The sequence below is a fragment of the Phascolarctos cinereus genome, unplaced genomic scaffold (genome assembly GCF_003287225.1).
Source record: "Phascolarctos cinereus isolate Bilbo 61053 unplaced genomic scaffold, phaCin_HiC Scaffold_5;HRSCAF=322, whole genome shotgun sequence".
Classification (NCBI taxonomy): domain Eukaryota; kingdom Metazoa; phylum Chordata; class Mammalia; order Diprotodontia; family Phascolarctidae; genus Phascolarctos; species Phascolarctos cinereus.
In genome coordinates, this window is record NW_027555958.1 from 232,588,088 (window position 1) to 232,608,230 (window position 20,143).

General features: G+C 46.9%; 1 protein-coding gene across 2 annotated transcripts in view; it reads right to left on the reverse strand.

Annotated features, from left to right (window-relative positions):
* MDFI (MyoD family inhibitor) overlaps positions 1–19,152 on the reverse strand; it is a 29,006-nt gene extending 9,854 nt beyond the window's left edge. Inside the window, exons 1-2 of one of the 2 annotated variants that reach the window (XM_020999646.2) lie at positions 18,758–19,152; positions 16,308–16,418 (exon numbers count right to left, since the gene is read on the reverse strand). In XM_020999646.2, coding sequence (XP_020855305.1) covers positions 16,308–16,407 — 100 coding nt within the window. In that variant the 5' untranslated portion in view covers positions 16,408–16,418; positions 18,758–19,152. Of the gene's footprint in view, positions 1–16,307; positions 16,524–18,757 lie in introns of those variants that run through there. The other variant, XM_078155371.1, reaches the window with a different exon arrangement.
* Positions 19,153–20,143: the final 991 nt, after the last annotated feature.

Here is a 20,143-nt window from a genome sequence, read left to right on the forward strand (position 1 = left end):
CCAGAACAAAGGACAAACCAAAACAAGACAGACAAGAGAGATAAAGACACAGAGTGCAGAAAGGGGGAAAGAAAAGAGCGGGAGACACAATGAGAGAAAAAAATCAATGAGAAAAAGAGAAGAGAGACAGAGAGATGGCAAGAGTCAGAGGAGAAAGGAAATGAGAGAAAAGGGAGAGACAAAGAACGAGAGGGCTTCCAGAAGAACTTGAGCTGCCATCTATAATTATAGAGAATGACCCTCGGCACAGTGGGCGGAAGTGGGAGAAACAGCGCCACCCCCAATCCCACAATTATAGTGGCTGCGCCAGAGATCCTTGGAGTGGAACCAGCCTGGAAGGCAGGAGAGAAAAGGGGGCTGATTCCCCACCCCCAGGCATGAGAAAGGCCTCTGAGTGGAGACCAGAAGAAGAGGGATCAGGGATCAGGCTGCCAGCAAAGTCAGTGGGACAAAGGGTCACCATAAGCAGCAAGGATGGAATGGAGCATCCTGGGTCCCCACCAAAGCAAATCACTGGGGAGCCTCTGAAAACAAGGACTGCCAAAGGGAGCTCTGGAACTCCCCTCCCCATTTCTGTGATGGCAGAAGGGAAAGACACACCAAAGCACAGGTTCAGACAGACCCACAGGACAACTCAGAGGAGACAGAGTGAAACACAAAGGCTCTGGGATTAAAAAACAGACCAAGACAGGCAGATGATGAGTCAGGAATAGAAATTAAATCAGAGCAGGCCAGTGGGGATCACACACTTTGCCTGCCTAGCTCTGACTAGCCTCCGAGGACAGAGGAAAACAGGCAATTAGAGAAACCAAGGTGGGAAACAGGATCAGGTTACCAGACCCTGGCAATAAAAATCTGCCCCAGTATGAGAGAACAAGTGTGTCACTGGGGTTTGATGTTCCTAACCTGGGAGGAGTTCCTATGTGGTCTGGAGAGGTCCTGAGGGGCCCCTGACTGATCCCTGGGGTGTCCCTGGCCTTAATAATTCTCCAAGTGCCCAATGGAGGGGTAGATGGTGCCTAGAGCTCAGAGCAAGGCAGGTACAGGCTCGACATGCTCACACCTGCCCAAGGCGAATGACAGTCCTGCCCTGAGATTTGAGAGCTGGGCTGAGGAAACAGGGTGGGACCTCTGAGCTGGCCAGGCCCCTCTGGGCTGAGAGTGAGCCCACTGGATCTGGGCTTGCTCCTGTAGCTTAATTCTCTTCTCCTTGACTGTAGGGTAGGGGAATGTGGGTGGGTGGGAGGAGAACAGCTTTGGATGTGCTATCTCTAAAGTGTGAGGTCTGCTCTCTAGGGAGAGGAGAATTTCTCCAATTATTCCTTCATTCCCTCAAGGCTTGTTTACCTTTATTGTAACAGAAAGAGGAAGTAAGAGAACTGGGCAGTATGAGGGAGGGGGGGAGGAAAGCTCAAGAGGTGGTAATAGGCAAGAGAATCAGGAAGGAAAGGGACAAGAGACTCATCATGGAACAGTGGAAAAGGCACTGGCTCTGTGTTCAAATCCCACCTCTAAAGCATACTGCCTGTGTAATTGTGGACAACTCATTAACTTCCCAGGCCTTAGTTTCCTCATCTGTAAAATGGTAGGATTAAAGGTCCCTTCTAACTTTAGATCTATGATACTATGAATGCCAGATAGGAAGGAAAGAAAAGTATGAGAGGTGTACCAGTGTCACCACCAAATACAGTGGCTGGGGTCAAGGGTGGAGATGCCTTCTTTCCCCATTCTGTCATATAAAGCAAATTCTTCCAGCCTACATGCTTATGATCCTGCCCTGTAACACCATGGTTTTTCCCAAAGCCAAGGCAAGGGTAAAGCCAGGCCTGGGGTGAGACCTGGCCACAGGGCAGAGGCAGGGCAGCTAGAGCTGGAAGCCGGACTCGACTGGATGCCATCCAATGGATTTATTTACATTTAGTCTGAAATTAATGCATGAGAGCTACAGGGTCACAGAAGATGAGCTGGGAGAGACTGAGGAGGGAGCAGGAGAGGGAGGGATGCAGAAGGAGAGGAAGGAGAGGGCGCAGGAGGGATAAAGGGAGAGGAAAGTGAGGAGAAAGGCAAAGGGGAAAGGAAATGAAGAGAAGGAAAAGAAGGAAAGAAGACTGAAGTGAGAGAGGCAAGGAGAAAAGAAGATGGAAGAAGAAAGGAAAAAGGGAAGAGTGAAAGGGGAGAAGAAAGGAGAAAAAGAGGAAAGAGAAAGGGATAGTGAAAGATGAGAGACAAAGAGGAAATAGAAAGGGAGAGTGAAGGATGAGAGGAAAGGAGAAGAGAGAAAGGGAGAAAGGGAGAGAGAAAGGTCAGAGACAAGGAGAAAGGGAGGAAAGAGAAAAGGAGAAAGGGGAGAGTGAAGATGAGAGGCAAGGAGGAGGGAGAAAAGGAGAGTGAAAGTGAGAGGCGAGGAGAAAAGAAGATGGTAAGAAAAAGGAGAAAGGGGAAAAGGGAGAGGAAAGGAAAGAAAGGGATAGGGAAGGGTGAGAGAAAGGGAGAGTGAATAAGGAGAAGCAAAAGGGGGAGGGAAGGATTGAGAAGGGAGAAAAAGAGAAGAAGAGGGTACAGAAGTATAAGAAAGTGAAAAAAGATATAAGGCCATCAATGGGGAAGCAGGGAAAGGTAGGGAAGCAGAGCATGAGGAAAAATAAAAGAGGGAAAAATTAATCATAGGATGATAGAGCTGCAAGGGAGCCTTAAAAATAATAGCTTCCATTTTTGTTTTTAAATTTTGCCAAACACCTCCCTTACAAGCAACACTGAGATGTAGGGGGGCCAAAATGATTACTCCCATTACACAGAAAAGGCAACCAAGGCTCAAGAAATTTAAGTGATTTGTCCAAGGCCACACAGCCAGTAGGTGGACTTAGGTCTTCTGACTTTTAAGTCTACAAAAGAAGGAGACTGGAAGGAAAGGTCAAAAAGGAGGAAAGACAGATAGAGATTGCACCGAGAGGGAGGTCCTCCAGAGACCATCCCTTAGCAAGGAGAGGGACAAGAAAGGCACCAGACCTGAGGGACAGAGCAGAGCAAAGAGCAGGAACCCTACCAGGTAAGATAGAGCCTGGATCTGCTCTCTCTCCTCCCCACCCTCTCCATACACAGAAAAGGGGAGCAAGAGAAATAGTCCCAGAGAATTTAAATGGCTTTCCTAGAGCCATATAGCTACTCTCAAAGCCCTAAATTTCAGAAAGCATTAAAGAGTTGGGAATGCAAGAGGGAGTGGGAGGGAAAGGGAGCAACCAAGAAGTGATGACACAGTCTGGTGGATGGAGACTCTTTCAGCCGAGCTGAGGCCTGTACCAGGGCAGTAAAGTTCTTTTAATTGCAAAGACCAAACCGGCAGAACAGGGAAGCTCCTGAGCCCGCTGGCTAGGCCCATCTGGATTGTCAGACTTTCAGAAAGGGTGGCGGCCTCTCTGACCCTAGAAGCACCTTCAGAGTGGGACATGGATCTGCAGCTGTTCCAGACCCCATTCACACCTGAGAACCCAACTCAGCTGTCCCATTAGACTCGAGGACAGGCACTATCCTTCTTTTTGCTTTTATTTGTATCCCCAGCTCTTAGCATGGTGTCTGGTACACAGTAAGTGCTTAATAAATACTTATTATCCACCTGCCTTCCAAATCTGGACGAAAGCAAGACAAAGGGAGATAAGGCCGGAACAAAAGTCTGGGGACAGGTAAGACTGGAGAGGAACTGCAATGTAGAGGAAAGAGATTGGCTCTGGGATCAGAAGAGGCAGGTTCAAAGCCCCCTCTGATGCCTACCATGTGAGGGATTTTGAACAAATTACTTACCCTGTCTGAAGGCCTCAATATTCTCCTCTAAAAAGAGGGGATAGGATTAACCGGCTTCTAATGTACTTTGGAAACCTCTGATTCTATGAACCTTCACTCAAGATTTCTTCAGCGTCCTCCTCAGTCCAGGCTGGGAAGCATTGGATTCAGAAACTTGGGCATGAGCCCCAGAGAGCCGAGAATCACAGAATGGGGAATTCAGAGGAAGGGACTTGAATAAACCATCCAACCCCCCTTATTTTACAGAGCAGGAGGCCAAGGCCCAAGGAACTGAAGTAACTTACTTGAGGTCACACACGTAGCAGATCCAAGATGCTCTGACTCCAAAATGCATTCATTCACTCAATAAGCACTTATTAAGTGCCTACTATGTTCCAGACACTGTACTAAGCCATTGTTCTTTCCCCAACATCTAATCTTGAGGTTTATATTCGAAACCTCTTACCTAGTCTGAATTCTTTTGCTGCTCACAGGAAGGCGTCAGCCAAGGAGCTGAAAGAGGCTACCAAAGGAAGCCTTAGTAGAGAAAACAATGGAAAACAGGCTTCGGAAGTGCCCAGGGGAGGAAGGTCTCCAGAAGAAATGGCAAAGGATAGCTGGCTGATCCCTGAGGAAGCAATACAAAGGGCAGAAAGGGACACTGTCCCTAACACCTCTGAGACATAGTAAGTAGAAAGGAAAGCATCCAGGAAGAACTGATGGGCAAACAAGAGCAGTGCCAGAAATGGGGAGAGGGCCCTGCTACTGAGATTCCAGGGAGACACAGGTCAGTCTGCCTGGGAAGGAATAGAATTGAAAATAAAATTAAAAAACAGAAACGACCAGAAAAGAGAGATGTTTTCAAGTGTCTAGATTTTTCTCCTGTCTGTCCAAGAGACATCTATCAAAATGCAGAAGAGAGAAATACAACATGATGCCCCATATATTTCAAGTTTTCCAAGGGTCCTAGCTAAGGCAGGGAAAAACAATTCAACATAAAAACTACCTTTATACTTTGATGTTTGAGTGGCTTGTAATGTCAGTTGTCCAAAGGGAGGAATAAGCAGGGAACAAGGTACCAGGGGGTACAGAATCATGAAGGATTATACTCCCTACTCCAAGAGACTATGTTTAAGATCATCTAGTTTTATCTTAGATGGGGAAACTGAGGCCCAGCTTGCCCAAGGTTTGTCAGGTAATAAAGTAGCAAAGCCAGGATTTGAACCCAGATCCCATGACTCCAAATCCAGTATTCTACACCTCAGTGCTTTGCCCACTTCTAACTCGGTTCAGCCTGCTATTACTTTTCCACCTCCAATCCTGTGGCCTCCTGCTCTGATTGGTAAGTCTTCTCTAGACCCTTTAGTTGAGGACCACATACATTTCTAACCTGGCTCAGCCTCTGACTGATTATTTTTCCACCTGGCCCTCCCACTTCATGTAGGAACCTCTCCACCCCATTCCTGTTCCCTTTTACGTGTTGTCTTTCTCCAATAGAAGGTACGCCCCTTCAATATTACAAAGACAAGCAACTTTGAAAGACTTAAAAACTTTGATCAACGCAAGATCAACCACAATTCTTGAGGACTCATGATGAAACATGTGACCCATCTGTAGATCATGGACTCAGCGTGCAGATTGAGGGACATATTTTTGGGACATAGCCAGTATGGGAATATGTTTTGCTTGATCATACGTATTTGTAACAGGAGTTTTGGTTTTCTCTTTTTCTCAATAGGGTGGATGGGAAGCAAAAGGGAGAGAATGTAGATCTAAAAATAAAATAAAATTTGATGAAAAAAAATTTTAAGAATGTAAGCTCCTTCAGGGAAGGGACTGTCTTTTTTTTGGCTTATATTTCACTGACATGTAGTAAACATTTAATAAGCAGTTTATCTAATATAATCTTGTTAAGAAGTTCTAGATTTGGCAGCTAAAGTTCTGGATTTGAAGTCAGAGGGCCTGGATTCAAATTCCACCTCTGCCATGTCCTAGCTTTGTGACCTTAGACAAGTCATTTAATCTCTATGTCCTCATCTGTAAAATGAAGGATCTGAACTAGACCTCTCAGTGTCCTTTCCAATCCTAAATCCGTGACTGTGATCATAACATATATTTCGAGCACTGAGAAGACTCTTCCTCTACTAATCGCCATATAACTGGACTGACTAGGAGTCCAGTCAGCTCTCCTTCTACATGGTGCAAATGGTCAGCCACAAATTGAATTAGAAAATCTATCTTTAAGTATATGGAATGCAGGTGCCCCTTTTAACTTGACCATGTGTATACATACATACATATATGTGTATGTGTGTCTGTAACAGGAATTTTGGTTTTTTTGCTTTCTCAATGGGAAAACAGGGGAAGGGGTGGTAGGAAGGGGAGAATATAGATCTGAAAATGAAATAAAATAAAATTTTTAAAATTCACTTTGTTGGAAAAGAATTGGAAATTGAGGGTATGTCCATCAATTGGGGAATGGCTGAACAATTTGTAGTATATGATTGTAATGGCATACTATTGTGCTGTAAGAAACAACGAGCAGGATGCTTTCAGAAAACTCTGGAAAGAATTAAATGAACTGATGCAAAGTGATGTGAGCAGAACCAGGAGAACATTGTTCATAGTAACAGTAATGTTGTACAATGATCAGCTGTGAATGACTTAACTATTCTCAGCAATACAATTCTGAAGACTCATGATGAAAAATGCTATTCACATCCAGAGAAAGAATTGAAGTCTGCATGCAGATCGAAACATTCTATTTTTTACTTTCCTTATTTTTTGTGTTTTATTTTCTTGGTATGGGTTTCTTTCACAACATGACTTAAATGGAAATATGTTTTGCATGATTACACATGTATAACCTATATCAAATTGCTTACCATCTCAGGGAGGAAGGGAAGCAGCTTGGAACTCAAAATTTTAAAAAACTAATGTTAAAATTTGTTTTTATATGTAATTGGGAAAAAAAATATTCAAAAAATTCACCCTGTCCACTAAGTCACAGAGGATTTTAAATCTTCAGCGGGAGAGAGAATATCCATGGGAATGGAATCTTGGATCTTAACACAATCACTAAATTTCAGAATTGGAAGGTACCCAAGAGGCCATGGAGTTAAATCTATCCCTGACCAAGAATCCTCTCTAATACATCTCCCAACAAGTGGCCATTTAGTTGCTACTTGAAGACTTCCAGTAAGAGGAGACCCATTACCTGCCAAGGCAGCCCATTCTCTGGGATGGCTCTAAATGTTAGGCATTCATGACATCAAGCCTCCATCAACTTCCCTGCAACTTCTTACCATTGCTTCTAGCTCCTAGCTTGGCCTCTGGGGCCAAGAGAACAAGTCTATTTAGACTCCATCTGAAGGAATGTCCTCAGTTCTGAGTACTTCATTTTAAGAAGGACATAGATGAAGCTAAAGAATGTTCAGAGAAGGGAAACCAGAATGATGAATAAATGGCAAACCCTATCACAGAAGCAAGCATGAGCTGAAGATACCTGGGGGAAATCTTACCTAGCCCAGAAAAGACTTAGGAACAGCATATTGATAAGGTTCAAAGCTAAGAGGAACCTCCAAGACCAGCTAGGCCAATATACACAAGCTGATGCTCAAGGTCACACAGTTAGTAGGAACTGGAGAAATGATTTGAACTCAGGTACCTTGGCTCCTGAAAGAGCCAGTGCTCTTTTGATAGCACATAGGTGACTCTAAGATAGCAATATCATGTCAAAAAGGGATTAGACTTGTTTTGCTTGACCCCAGAGGATGAAGCTAGGAGTAATGGCAAGAAATTACAAGGAGACCTATTTAGGTTTGATGTTGGGAAGAGCTGCCTAACTGTTAGAGCCATCCCAAAGTAGAATGGGGAGCTTTGGGAGGGTCTCCCCTTACTAGATGTCTTCAGGCAGAGACTAAATAGCTACTTGTTGGGAGACATTATAGAGAGGTGAGGGATGGTTTGGACTCGATGGCCTCTTGGGTCCTTCCCAATTCTGAGATCTGGTGATTCTGTTAAGATCCAAGATTTCATTCCCATGGATATTCTCTTTCCCACTGAAGATCTAAAGCCTTCTATGGCTTGCTGGGCAGTTTTATGAGTTGCTCCAGCCAAAACAATTCATCACTCAGCAGGCAAAACCCTGGTGATGTCTTTCCATACTTGGCTAGACTGGACTTCGGACAATAGACACATAGTCTATCATGTGGCCTACACCCAAAGCCTTTCCAGACTGGAAGGACAGGATCCCCCAGAGTTTACATTCTCTTGGCATGACCTTGGAGAGTCCAAGGTCATCTCTATACCCAGATAAGGTATTGGGAAAGACTTTACTGTCCTAGAGGGGAGGGTTTAATATAGTATTTAAATACAGGATGGTAGCATGTAAGTCGAAAGAACCCTGGAATAGGAATCAGGAAATTTGGGTTTCAGTCTTGACTCTATCACTGACTCACTGGGTGAACCCTCCATTGTGACGTGAGGGATTGTATGAGCTGCAGGTCTCTTCTGGTGCCGACCTTCTATGCATTTACAAGAAGAGAGAGAGAAAAACGAAGCTGGCGTAGGGCAGAAAAGAGTGCACAGGGCAAAGAGCAGAAAAGAGAGAGACTTTTCAATTCCCCCAAACTGTTTTCTGCTAAACAGAAGCAAGAAGGTGGGGGTAAGCCTTGGGAATAAGTGTCCCTGGGCCCTGAGGTTTGTAGGATATAGATGTAGATGTGAGTGATTAGGAACAACCATCTTCAAAATGGACCCATTGGAAGAGTTTAGGCAAATCCATCTTCTATCTCCACACCTTTCTACTGACTGTCCCCCATGTTTGAAATGGACTTCACTACGTGTCTCTACCCACTGAAATCTCTGGTTTCCATTAACCCTCAGCTTAGGTATTACCTTCTACATGAAGCTTTTCCTAGATCCCCCAGCTGCTAGTTCCTCTGCTCCTTCCACAGTTACCTTGTATAGCATTTACTACGTGCCATGCTAAATGCTTCACAAATATTATCTCATTTGATCATCACAACAACCCTAGGATATAGGTGCTATTATCATCCTCACTTTACAGATGAGGAAACTGAGGAACACAGAAATTAAATGGCTTGCCAAGGGTCACTCAGCCAGTAGATGTTTCAATGGCAGGATTTGAACTCAGGTTTTCCCAGCTCCAAAGCCAAGTCTCTAGCTACTACACCATACTGTCTTTCATGTGTTCAATTTATACCTGTAAATGGATGTGTTAGTCTCCCTGGCTAGAACAAAGACCCCCTGTGAGCAGGGACTGGTTTCACTTCTGTGGCTAAACTCTGAGCACCCAGCACACTTCCTGGCACTTAGGTGGCCTTTATTAAATGCTTGTTGATTTATTAAATTGACAGAGCTCCACTCTGAGCCTGAGAAGTTCCCACAGAAGCTAAGACCAGTTTCATGACCAGGCTGAGGACTGACCCATTCCCTGCCCTGTTTGCAATTACTTTGCATTCAGGGGCAGCTTTTTGTTGTTCAGTTTTGTCTGATTCTTTGTGACCCCATTTGGGGTTTTCTTGGCAAAGATACTGGAGTGGTTTGTCATGTCTTTCTCCAGCTCATCTTACAGATGAGGAAACTGAGGCAAACAGGGTTAAGTGACTTGCCTAAGGTCATACAGCTAGTAGGTATCTGAGGCCAGATTTGAACTCAGAAGGATGAGTCTTCCTGACTTTAGGCTTGATCCTCTATCCGCACTGCTTGGGGCAGCTAAGTGGTGCAGTATATAGAGCACAGGTCTTGGAATTAGGAAGACCTGAGTTCAAATACTGCTTTAGACTCTGTGTGATCCTGGGTAAGTCACTTAATCTCTCTCGGCTTCAGTTACCTCATCTGTAAAATGAGGATAATAATACAGTTGTTGCGAAGATCAGATGAGATATTTGTAAAGCCCTTTACAAACCTTAGAATGCTAGCTCTGGTTATTGTCATTACTTTGTTAAAGCCTTTGTTTTTGCAGAAGGGTTGTTTTCAACTGTCAGGTCCTATAAGACTCAACTAACAGCAAAGAAGCAGAATGACTTCTGAGATAAGCTACAGAAGGAATTCTGCTTTAGTTATGCATTGGCTTAAGTGATCATTGTAATTCCTTCCAGCCCAGAGATTCAATGATTTTGTGAACTCACCAAGTCACAGGGTCAGGGGGAAGGGAAGAAGGCAGAGTTTTATTTCTGTGTTATTTCCAAAAGGTTAAACTAGCTCAGTGATTAGAGAAAAAAAAAGTCACAGCAGACAGTCATGCAGAGTCCATAATGTGGACTAAAGGAAACGAAGAAAAGCTACACCACCCTCCCTTCTTTGTGGAGATGGAGGGCTATAGCGATAGAATGTTGCATCCACAACCAGACCAAGTTGAGTTATTGGTTAGTTTTGCTGAACTGCTTGCCCCCTCTCTTTCCTATTCTTTGTTCCAAGGAATAGCAATCTGCGGAGAGGGAAGGATAAGAGCTATATTTGGAAATAAAGGTGAGCAGAACCAAGAGAATGTTGTGCACACTAACAGCAATGTTGTTCTGAGAACAATTTTGAACGACTAAGTCATTTTGATCATTATCAATACTCAAATCATCTGCAAAAAAACTATGAAGGAAGATGTCATCCACATTTAGAGAAAGAACTGATAAATAGAAGTATGTATAATATGGTTTTACATGTATAAACATATTTGTGTCTAATGGTAGACTTATCTAGAGCAGGGTGGGAAGGGAGAGAAAAAAAATGCACAGCAGAGGGGCAGCTAGGTAGTGCAGTGGATAGAGAACCGGTCCTGAAGTCAGGAGGACCTGAGTTCAAATCCGGCCTCAGACCAAATACTTGACATGTAGGTACTAGATGTATGACCCTGGGCAAGTCACTTAACCCCAATTGCCTAGCCAAAAAAAAAAATGCACAGCAGAGAACAAAAGAAAACTTAAAAGGAAGCACAGAAAAGCAGGATAGCTTTGAAAACAATGTCTAGTATTTTATTACATAGATTTTCAAAAAAAGTAAACGATATGAAGTAGAAATTCATGGTTATATATTGAATCCTCTTTTTATGTTGTGCTGTATACATGGAAATTTGGGGGTTTTTGTCTTTTTGTATTTAAGTTCAAAATTAATAAAACTTTTTTAATCAATAACACGTCAAGGGGGCAAAAAGAAAATCATGGAAGAATATACCTTTCAGTGCTGGGTGAGGGGAAGACAAAAGAAAAGAGCAGAGAAAGCAAAAGCAATGACAGAGTACTCCTTTCTTTTGGCAACTGGGGTTAAGTGACTTGCCCAGGGTCACACAGCTAGTAAGTGTCAAGTGTTTGATCTGAGACCGGATTTGAACTCAGGCCTTCCTGACTTCAGAGCTGGTGCTCTGTCTACTGCACCTCCTAGCTATACCCAGAGTAGCTCCTTTCAAATAGCTCTAAACAACGGCCCAATAAATTAGAAAAGTTTTTGATGGTTGATAAGAATTCACTGGCAAAAGCTCTTGATGTAGCATTGGCCCTACAGTTCCAAGGAAGGAATTGATTCCAAAGGAAAGATTCAGAATGAATGGGGTGAGGGTAGGGGTGGGGACGGAAAGCATTCTAATGATAAGATGCAGCATCTTTCAAAGGAAAGAATGAATCACTTATAGTGAGGAAGAGTCAAATTTAAATCCTGCCTCAGATGATTACTCATTGTGGACCAAAGTTTAACCTCTCTGGTCCTCACTTTCCTCATTTGTAAAATGGGGAAAATAATGCCTGTCCATACCTATCAAATGAGATGATGTGTGTGAAGTGCTCTGTAAACCTTTAAGCACCACATGACTATCAGCTATGATTACTTTATGGGGTTGTTAGGGTCAAATGAGATGATGGCTATTAAAGGCACCAGGCATTATATATTGTGATTGTTGTTCAATCTTTTTCAGTCACCTCTGACTCTTTGTGACCCCATTTGGAGTTTTCTTGGCAGAGATACTGAAATGATGTGCCACATCCTACTCCAGCTCATTTTACAGATGAGGAAACAAAGGCAAACAGGGTTAAGTGACTTGCCCAGGATCACATAATTAGTAATAATAATAATAATAATAATAATAATAATAATAATAATAATAATAATAATAATAATTTAAAAAACCTAGTAATCTATCTGAGGTCAGATTTTAACTCAGGTCCTCCTGACTCCAGGGCTGGTGCCCTATCCACCTAGTTGCCCACAATTGTGACTCTCTTACCTTTTCTCCCTCTGCTTCCCTCCATCCACACTATTCCCCAGCCAAATCGAATGATTCCCTGTCTTACAACCACAACTCCACAGTTCCTTCCTTGGTGCCTTCTTTCTATGCCTGAAGTGTTGTCCATGTAACTGGCTCCATCACTAAACTACAAACCACAGTCAGAAGCCTTCCCTGACCCTTTCCTAATCACTACTTAGTAATAATCCATTGCACCACATGGGAACCTTGAATTTTATATCAAAATTCTATGATACACATAAAGGCAGCTAGTGCTGCAATGGGTAGAGTGCTGGGCCTGGAATCAGGAAGATCCCACCCAAATCCAACCTAGACACTAACCAGCTGTGTGACCCTGGGCAAGTCACTTAACCTCTATCTGCCTCAGTTTCCTCAGTTGGAAAATGGGGATTAACAGTACCTACCTTGAAAGATTGTTGTGAGGATCAAAGGAGATAATATGCGTAAGGTACTTAGCACAGTGCCTGGTATTTAGTTTTTGTTGTTCAGTCATGTCTGACTCTTTATGACCCCATTTGGGGTTTTCTTGGCAGAAATACTTGAGTGGTTCCTTCTCCAGATCATTTTACAAATAAAGAAACTGAGGCAAACAGGGTAAAGTGACTTGCCCAGGGTCACATAGCTAGTAAATGTCTGAGGCTAAATTTGAACTCAGGAAGAGGAGTCTTCCTGACTCTAGGCTGAGAATTCTATCCACTAAGCTACTACTTAGTAGGTACCATATAAATGCTTATTCCCTTCCCCCACCCCCATCTTTATTGGGCATTATTTCTTCTTACAGATATCTATATGCATATCCTAGCTCTCTACTGGTCTATAAGTTTCATGAGAGCAGGGACTATATCTTTTCTAAACCTTGTGCCTAGGACTGTGCTCTACGTACTGTAGGTACTAAAGATAGAATTGGTATAAGAGCCCCAGTGATGAAGGGACAGATCAAAGATGAGGACCACAAATGCCTATTAGGCAGAGTTAGAGCTCTGGGATAACCCCTAGAAGGCCTGAGCTTACAGGGAACCTCAATGATGTCCAATGATCACATATGAACATCCTAATTATCAAAGACAGTTCTTAAGATGATCTCTGTTTTATGGCCCAGCCAGGCTTAAGGCTCAAGTCCAGAGGGACTGGAGAATATCCCATGTAGAATGAAGTCTGAGTGGTCTTGGCCTTCCAGCCTGGTCTGAAGCCTGCTACTTCCACAAAAGCTCATTTGGGACCAGGGTCAGGACTGTGAACCTCTCCCTTGGGAGGCCATAAATAGGATTGCAGATTTGGAGATGGGAGGGACTTTTGGAGTCTTCTAGTCCAATGTCTTAATTTTACTTTGGACCTTTATTTATCCTCCCCAAAAAAATTAAGTGGCTTGCCTAAAGTGACATAAGTGACAAAGCTGGTAAATGGCAGGGCTGAGATTTGAACCCAGGACCTCTGACTCTAAAACCAGTACTCCTTCCACTATTCCACAAATAATAATATATTCAGCTTTAGGGATTTCCTCACACAAATCCTGTGAGGTAGGTGGATATTATTGTTTTATAGATGAAGAAACAGAACCTCAGAGAAGTCAAGTGATTTGCCCAAGGTCATATATATCCAGTAAGGGGCAGAGTTCAGGACTTGGTCCATTGCTTTTTCTACTATCCCATGATGCCTTGGTGTGTCATGCAGTTCTGTCTGTGGTCTACCTTTCATCTCAACTGCTACCTGTGGAGTTCTGGGTCACAAGCTGGTGGCTTGGATGTTAGCTCCTCATGATGTCCTCTCTACTTGCTATCTCCCCCCAAAAAAAAAAATCATGGAGAAGTCTGAGATTTATTGTTGCTGAGTCCTTCTCATTGCTCCTTATAGCACTTGGCTAATTTCAGTCTTAAAAAGGAGCCTCTAATTGGGATGGGGGTGGGGAGAAGGGGGACTTGGGATTTTGGTTCCCTGGCTGGGTCAGGGTTGGGGTTGGGGTGAACCCTGGGGAACCAAAGTGTTGGGACCAGTGTTTTGTCAGCCCTCTTGGGCGTGGGGGATTCTGGTCTGGGATTCAGGCGTCTGTGGGGTTTTGGCTGGGCCTCCTGCGGTTTGGGCTTCCTGGGTAGTTTGTTCCTTCTCCCAAGGCTTGGGCAGGCATCAGCAAAGCCAGCCCTTGTGCTATGAAAGCAGCATTGTCTGAGTCCATCTGGGGCTTGGGGAGGGGGCATATTTGGTTATGGGGGAAGAGGAAGGTGGGGGTGAAGGGGAGGACTGTGGTCTGAGTGCTTCAGGTTGCAACTGGAGGCCTAACTGTGGGGATGGTTAACTCTGGTCCCCTGGCCCCTAGCCAGCCAGCTCCCTCTTCTTCCTGCCACCAAGTAAGTGGAGAACGAAGCTCAGGCCAGAGGTGGGGGTGGGAGAGGGGGTGGTCATAGAACTTGGAGATATGGGGGGAAGGGGAAATGGGCATTTGAGTGAAAAGTGAAGGGGAGGCAAAAAGAAAGGAGAAAGGGAAAGTGATGGAGTGCTGGGAAAAGGAAAACACAGGGCAAGAAGGGGACCAAAGGGAAGAAAGAGGAAAATGAGGGGAAGAGAAAAAGGGTTGAGTGGAGGACATCTGGTGCCAGTCCTCTGGGTAGGAGTTCTTCCCAGCCTGGGAACCTAGAGCTAAGATAATCTTCATCTTTCTCTTCTCCAGGCTGAAGAGGTCCAATTCTTCAAATGTTTGTCTCCCAGATTACTCGACCCCAGATATTAGAGGCTCAGGTCTGAGGGCCCAGGGAGAGGTAGAAAAATCACAAAATAGGGACCTTAGAAACGATCAAGTCATAAAACCACAAGACTTTGAGCTGGAAGGAACCTTTGAGAGCAGACAGTTCAATCCACTTCATTTTTATAGATGGAGAAACTGAAGCCAACCAAAATCACACAGGTAATGGGCAGGATTTGAGCTCAGATCTCATGATGCCAAATCCAGGTCTCTTTCCACTATACTAAGCTTCCTCCTCAATCCCCTCATTTCAAACATGAGAAACCCCGGGCGCAGATACAGGCAAATGACTTCCCCAAGGTCACACCTCCAGTTACTGTCACTGCCAAGCGTAGAACCCAGGTCACAAGATCCCCAGGCTTGAAGAGAAAGGAAAGGAGAAAATTGTTAAAATGGTGCAGAGGAAGGAAGGGCATGAGGAGGATTCTTTTATAGAAGTAGGGGAGTGGGAATAAAAACTTTGAAAAGAAAAGTTAGGTCTACATCTCTTTCTACCTCACTCCGCCCCCCACTCAAAAACCGCCTTTTTGAACAAGTTGCAAAAGTCCCACCGAGGAATCAGTCGAATCCTGTCCACTGCTCCTTGCTCCTGCCCTCCTCTCCCTTGGGTCACTTAGAAGTGGGGCAGCAGGTCACAAGGGCTGTGGGACAAGGAATGTCCCTACTTTGCAAAGAATCTGTTCAGGGAGGGGCGTCAGGAGTGAGGACGAGTGGGGAGGGGTTGTTTGCCGAGGAGGAGAGGTGCAAGCGAGGTGAGCGAATGGTGGGTTGTGGCCGGGGTGGGGAGGGGGGAGCGGGAGGGAAGAGACCCAGCAGGCGGCCAGGGAAGCGAAGAGTGAGGGTGAGGGCGAGGGGGCGGGGTCCTGGAGCGGCTGCGGCGGCGGCGGCGGCCTCGGAGAGGCGAGGCAGCGAGAGCAGACAAAAGTTTTCGGGAATAGCTCGGCTCTAGCGGGGCGGGGGAGGGGAAAGGAGAGGCAGAGACTCAGACATACACACACCCCAAGGTGTTTACACTGGACAGGCACCGTGGGGATACAAACCGGGAGAGAGACACAGGAAGGCAGACAGAAACAGACAGACAGCGGCAGAAACAGGGACAGGCACAAAGAGACGTTTCACTATCTCTTTCTTTCTTTCTTTTGGACGTGTGTGTGAGTTTGAGAGGAGGAGGGGCGGGAGAGCGCGGGAGAGATGGAGAGAGTCTGGTGCTGCCGGACCTAAGCCCTCCCTGGGATCCTCCTCGGATTCCCACCACCTCTCACGGAGCCCACAGTTTCCCAAGCAAAGAGAACAATCAGAAGGGAGCCCTCGCTGTCCAGCCAGGCTTCTAATTGCCCCTTTCCACATCTCCCCCTCGCCCTGAAACCTGAGCTCCTAGACATCCAGCCCCTTCGCGGTCCTCCAGACCCTGGTCCCTAATCTCCAAGGAACCTCACCCCTACCCCACTTCTCCTGAGCTGCCAGCCCCCCCCCCCGAACTCCTACCCCACCCCTACCGCTTCATCTTCCTCTCGAGCCCCTCCCCCGGCCCCCAGCCATTCCTACCCGAGGTTGAGTCCAGGACTGGACTGGGAGGCCGACCCAGCCTGGGGTCTCCATGCGGCGCATCTTGGTGTTGGGAGAGCGAGCCGTTCACCTGGGACATCTGCCCGGGACCTGCAGAAGACCGAGTTGGAGCAGGGGACAGGGGAAAGCGGGCGTCCCGTCTGACCCCTGCTCTCCCCTCACTTTCCCTCACTGCTTCGACAGAGCCAACCAGCCACTTGGGGCCGGAGAGGGGGAGTAGGAGGGGGGTGGGTGTCACAACATGTCGGGGGGTGGGGCGGGACCCGGCTCCAGTCCGCCCTCCTTTCCTCCCCCCTTTCCCTTTCCCCTGAGTCTGTGGCAAACTACCAGACTTCATGAAGCTCTGTGTGGCCACCCCAAAGAGTCAATGCCAGACTCGGGGCGTCCTGGCCATGGGCGCCCAACTCTATTCCCCACTCAGGGGTTTGGGCAGCCTTCTTTCTTCTGGTCCATTTTCACTCCCTTCTCTCTCCTCTTCCCTCTTCCCCCTCCTCCCTTCTTTCTTCTTCCTTCTTTCCCTTCTACTCTCACCTCCTTTTCTTCTTGCTTTTTCCTTTCTCCTTTCTGTGCCTTCTCTCTCTCTCTCTCTCTCTCTCTCTCTCTCTCTCTCTCTCTCTCTCTCTCTCTCTCTCTCTCTCTCTCTCTCTCTCTCCCCCCTTCCCACCCTGCCTCCCCCTCCCTCTCCCTCTCCTCCTCTCCCCTCCTTTCTCTTCTCCCCCTTCCCTTACATCTCTGCAGTCTATGGTCCTTTCCCCCACTTGCCTTGCTGGCTTTCCTGGGACGATTTCCCTCCGGGGCCCCGGTTCGCCCCCCCTTCCTCCGCCCTCTTCCACGGGTCTAGGACCGGACACGTCTGTGCGCTGGGCCGGCCCCGGCCCGGCGGTGCCCCGGGCTCCCACAGGAAGCTCCACTAGGTCCGTTTCCTCCGCGCTGCGGAGAGAGGGGCCCCCGCCCCCCTTCCTTCTCCCCCTCCACTCCAACACACACCAGTCCACCACCGAGTCTGGGAGCTGAGCCCGGATGGGGGAGGGGGCGGGTCGCTTTCCCCTTCCCCCACTCAATGAAAGTTTGCGAAAGAAAAAGTTGGGAGAGAGGAAAGGAAAGGGAGAGGGGGAGCAATGGAAGGGGGGAAACCACCTAAAGAGAAAGAGTGACTTTGGGCTTCTCTCTATGGAGCATTTGATCAGGTAATTCAGGCTGCTAGACGATCTTGACCATGGGATGGGGGAATTTAGGATATTGCAGGTTTAAGTGTTTGAAATCAAATCTGTCCCCCGAAACACCCCACTCCAATCTCCCTCCAGCCCTTGAAAGGATGCTCAAAGGCTGGGGTGGGAGGTGTGGGCGGCGGCAATAATGGAGTTGAACTGCAAAAATTCACCGAGAGAGAAAGGGGGAATACTTCAGTGTGACCCCCACTCTCTACTCCCTTGCCAGAACTTACCACTCACAAACACCCTACCACACCTCCCTTACCCTCCAAGGGCTCTAAATAGATAGAGATCCTTAATTCCCGCGACTCGTTCGAGCTAGAGTAGATGGAGGGGGAGGAATGGACAGGTCTACTACATTGGTACTTAGGTCAGTCACCAAAGGAGTCAGCAACCAAGATTTCTTTAAAAGGGAAGGGGGATGGGGGAAAGGCAGGGGTAGACCCAGTAGTTTAATCTGATTAAACGTAGCAGAGCTTTTCTGAAGACGAGGTTGGCGGTGGAGTGGGAGAGGGACCTTAGATGGGGTGGGGCGAAGGGGGCCAGAAGAAGACTAAGTTAGGGATAGAAGACGGGTAAGAGGGACTGAAAGGATCTAGCTCAAGAAGGGGCCAGTGGTGGAGCACATCTGGAATTGTGAGCTGGACCAATCCCCTCCTGGGGAGCCTTGGGTGGGGAGAGAGAGGAGGGGAGAAGGGTGTTTGGTGAGGTGGCAAAGAGGAGCATTGGTGCCCTGTAGGTTTGGGTTAGTCTGAGGACTGACTCTGGGTCAGTGTGACAGTCCGCACCTCCTGGGAGGGGTGTGTGTGTGTGTGGCGATGAGAGACACTCCTCATCCAGAGACTGAAGAGGCTATTCCTGCTGGGTTGGTTGGCAGATGGAGGCGTCCCGTCACTATAGGGTGACCGTCTGGAGGCTCCAACCCACTGGGGATTGGGGGAGGGGTGGAATCAGGTCTTCTTCAGCTCAGCACCTCGTGTACTTAATTACAGTAGTCTACTCCTCCAGACTCCCAGACTTCAGAACGTACTTAATTAATCTAGAGTCGACTTCTAGAATCACTCACCATTAACCTAACTTTGAGAATTCTAGTTAGGCTCGGCAGGCGAGGCTGGGCGCAAGAATCCCGAGGTTTCTCCCTGGGACTGCTCCCAACTCATGCTCATCCCCAGCTAAGTTTCTGTCTCCCAGGGTCACTAAGGGGGCCTAGGTACTCACGGCGCTTGAAGATCTTCGGCAGCCGTTTCGCTGGCAGCTGGATCACCGCCTGGATCTTTTTCCCAATCAGTCCGGAGGGACGCGGCCCCAGCGGAGTGGCCTGTATGGCTCCAGAGTCTTGAGCGCGGAGCGAGAACGAGTCCAGGAGGCCAGGAAGATGGGCAATCTCTCCCCGATACCAGGCAGTGCCGGGGCTGTGGGCGATCCGGGGCAAGCGTGGCCCCTGACCCCGCGCCCTAGGACCCAGCCCGCCAGCAAGAGAAGGCTGCCCTGACTGGAGAGAGGCTGGGGAAGGGGGGCGGGTCTTGGGCTTCCTGGCAGTCTCTGAGTCACCTGGGAGGCCCAGCCGCGCCGGGCTCGTCTGCTAGCGCATTCCTGCCGACTTACCTGGGACACATGTGCTGTACCCTCTGCCACTCCTCCCTCTTGAAGACTCTCTGGCTGAATACTGACAAACGTCTTGGTTTCCCCTCCAACACACACACACACACACACACACACACACACACACACACACACACACGCACTCTTCCCTCCTCTTCCTTAGAGCTGTCTTTCCCTAGGATCACATAACAGATATTTCACCTAAGGCAGTAACTCCTCCTTCTTGGAGCTCAGTTTACTCACCTGTAAAATAAGGAAAATTGGCGAAATGAGTTCTTGGATCCCTTCTGTAATTCCTTCTTACAGACCTAGGACTGACATTTTTCTGCTCTCCTGGCTCCATCAGGACTCGAATCCTCCCACCTTTGCTGACCTCGAGGCTTTGAGTAAGGATCCATTTGGCCCCGGCAAATAGAAATCACATTTTGAGGATTTGCTATGTCTCTTTCCTTCCCTCCAACAATCATTCTCCCTGTGAAATCTAGTTAAAATCTCAGAATTTCAGATTTGGAATGAATGTTAGAAACCATCTAGTTCAAGGGTTCTTATCCTGGAACCCATGAACTTTTTTTTAGTGTTTTGATAAATGATTTCAATATAATTGGCCTCCTTTGTAATCCTGCCAAAGGGGTCCATGACAGGAAGAAGGTTAAGAACCCAAATCTGGTCCAGCCCCACCTAGTCACCCACCCGCATTTTACAAAAGAGGGACCCGAAATCCAGGGAGAGCAAGTGTCCTGTGGAGATTACATACAAGAGTCATTCAGAGCCAAGATAAGAAGCTAGATCTATTCTTTGCCTTCTGGCCTGGTGCTCTTCCAGTCCAAAGGTGAAGATCACTACAAAATATTCTGCCTTAGGGATATGTGTGAAGGTGTATGTGTGTTAGAGAGGGCTGCTGCTTCTACTGGCAGAAAAACCCAGTCCTTCCCCCAGCCTCCTTTATTCAACGGCTAGACAGGAGCCCCTCAGATTTTTAATGCAACGTAGTTCAACAAAAAT